Raw genomic sequence first — 1,059 nt, forward strand, 5'->3', positions numbered from 1 at the left:
GACCGTTGTCCCCTCCTTGCTGAAGGAACTGGGGAGCAGCAGGACCCGGTCCCCTGGTCCCTCCAGCCCAACACAGCCCCACGTGGGACATCAATGTCCCACATCCCTTTTCCTCCCTGGAGAAGAAGGTCTCATCTCCATTTCCTGATGCTTTGATGGGGAGAGCTGCTGCAGTGCAGCAAAGAGAATCCAGGTGGCCAGGACACATCATGGAGATGCTCCCCAGCCCCTCGGTCCCCTGTCCCTGTGCCCACCCACCCGGGTCCCACGGCTCTGCTCACCCTCAGAGCTCATCACGGGCAGCAGAACGGAGGTGGCTGGTGCTGCTCTGCGAGTCCCTCAGGCTCTTCTGTGAGCCAGCCCAGTCCGTCTTCTTGGCATCGTCATCCCAGATGGTGGAGGTCTCGGTGTCACTCAGCCAGTTGCTGTCCCCGGCGTAGTGGGTGGGATAAACCAGGAGGGGACGAGCTGAAAACACCAGCAGGTCCCGGGGGGTGAAGTGCTGCTTGTAATCCTCACTGAGGAAGGTAGAACAGACCCGAGAGGAAACATTGACTTATGGAGAATGGCCCGGGAGGGGAGAAAAAAGGGCTGGGAAAAGTGTCCTGACCACCTGGGGAGGGACACAGGGTGGTGGGGAGGGGGTCTGGGAAGGGGGCTGAGCTGGGGGTGCCCTGCGCTGCTGCTGCCCGCAGAGCACAGCTGGAGAGGGACCAGGGCTGAAGAGGGGCTGCGGAGGGGACAGGACCCCCCTCTGCCCGCCAGCCTGAGGGGCTCCATCCACCTCCAGCCTCTCTTTTACACTCCTAATCCCCCCTGTTTCACCTCCTGCCCACTGGTTTTCCCACCCCCTCTCCCCCAGGACACCTGGCCCCCTCAGTGCTCACCCCCCTCTCTAAATTGCCTCCTCCTCCTCAGACACAGCCTCACCACTGACCCCTCCTCAGGAAGGGGGGCAAAGGAGGTGCCCCAAGATGGAGCTGAGACCCACAACCATGGGCGGGGGTCCACCCAGCCCCCCGGCACTGAGATGGAGGGGGCTGCTCCCCCTTTGCTGCA

The 1,059-nt window shown here is 62.9% G+C and overlaps 1 protein-coding gene across 1 annotated transcript in view; it reads right to left on the reverse strand.

Annotated features, from left to right (window-relative positions):
- Window positions 1-283: 283 nt before the first annotated feature.
- CERCAM (cerebral endothelial cell adhesion molecule) overlaps window positions 284-1,059 on the reverse strand; it is a 3,481-nt gene continuing 2,705 nt past the window's right edge. Inside the window, exon 10 of the mRNA XM_010000701.1 lies at window positions 284-518. Within this exon, the coding sequence (XP_009999003.1) occupies window positions 284-518 (235 nt within the window). The remainder of the gene's footprint in view (window positions 519-1,059) is intronic.

This window comes from Chaetura pelagica, unplaced genomic scaffold (assembly GCF_000747805.2).
Source record: "Chaetura pelagica isolate M959 unplaced genomic scaffold, ChaPel_1.0 scaffold591, whole genome shotgun sequence".
Lineage (NCBI taxonomy): Eukaryota > Metazoa > Chordata > Aves > Apodiformes > Apodidae > Chaetura > Chaetura pelagica.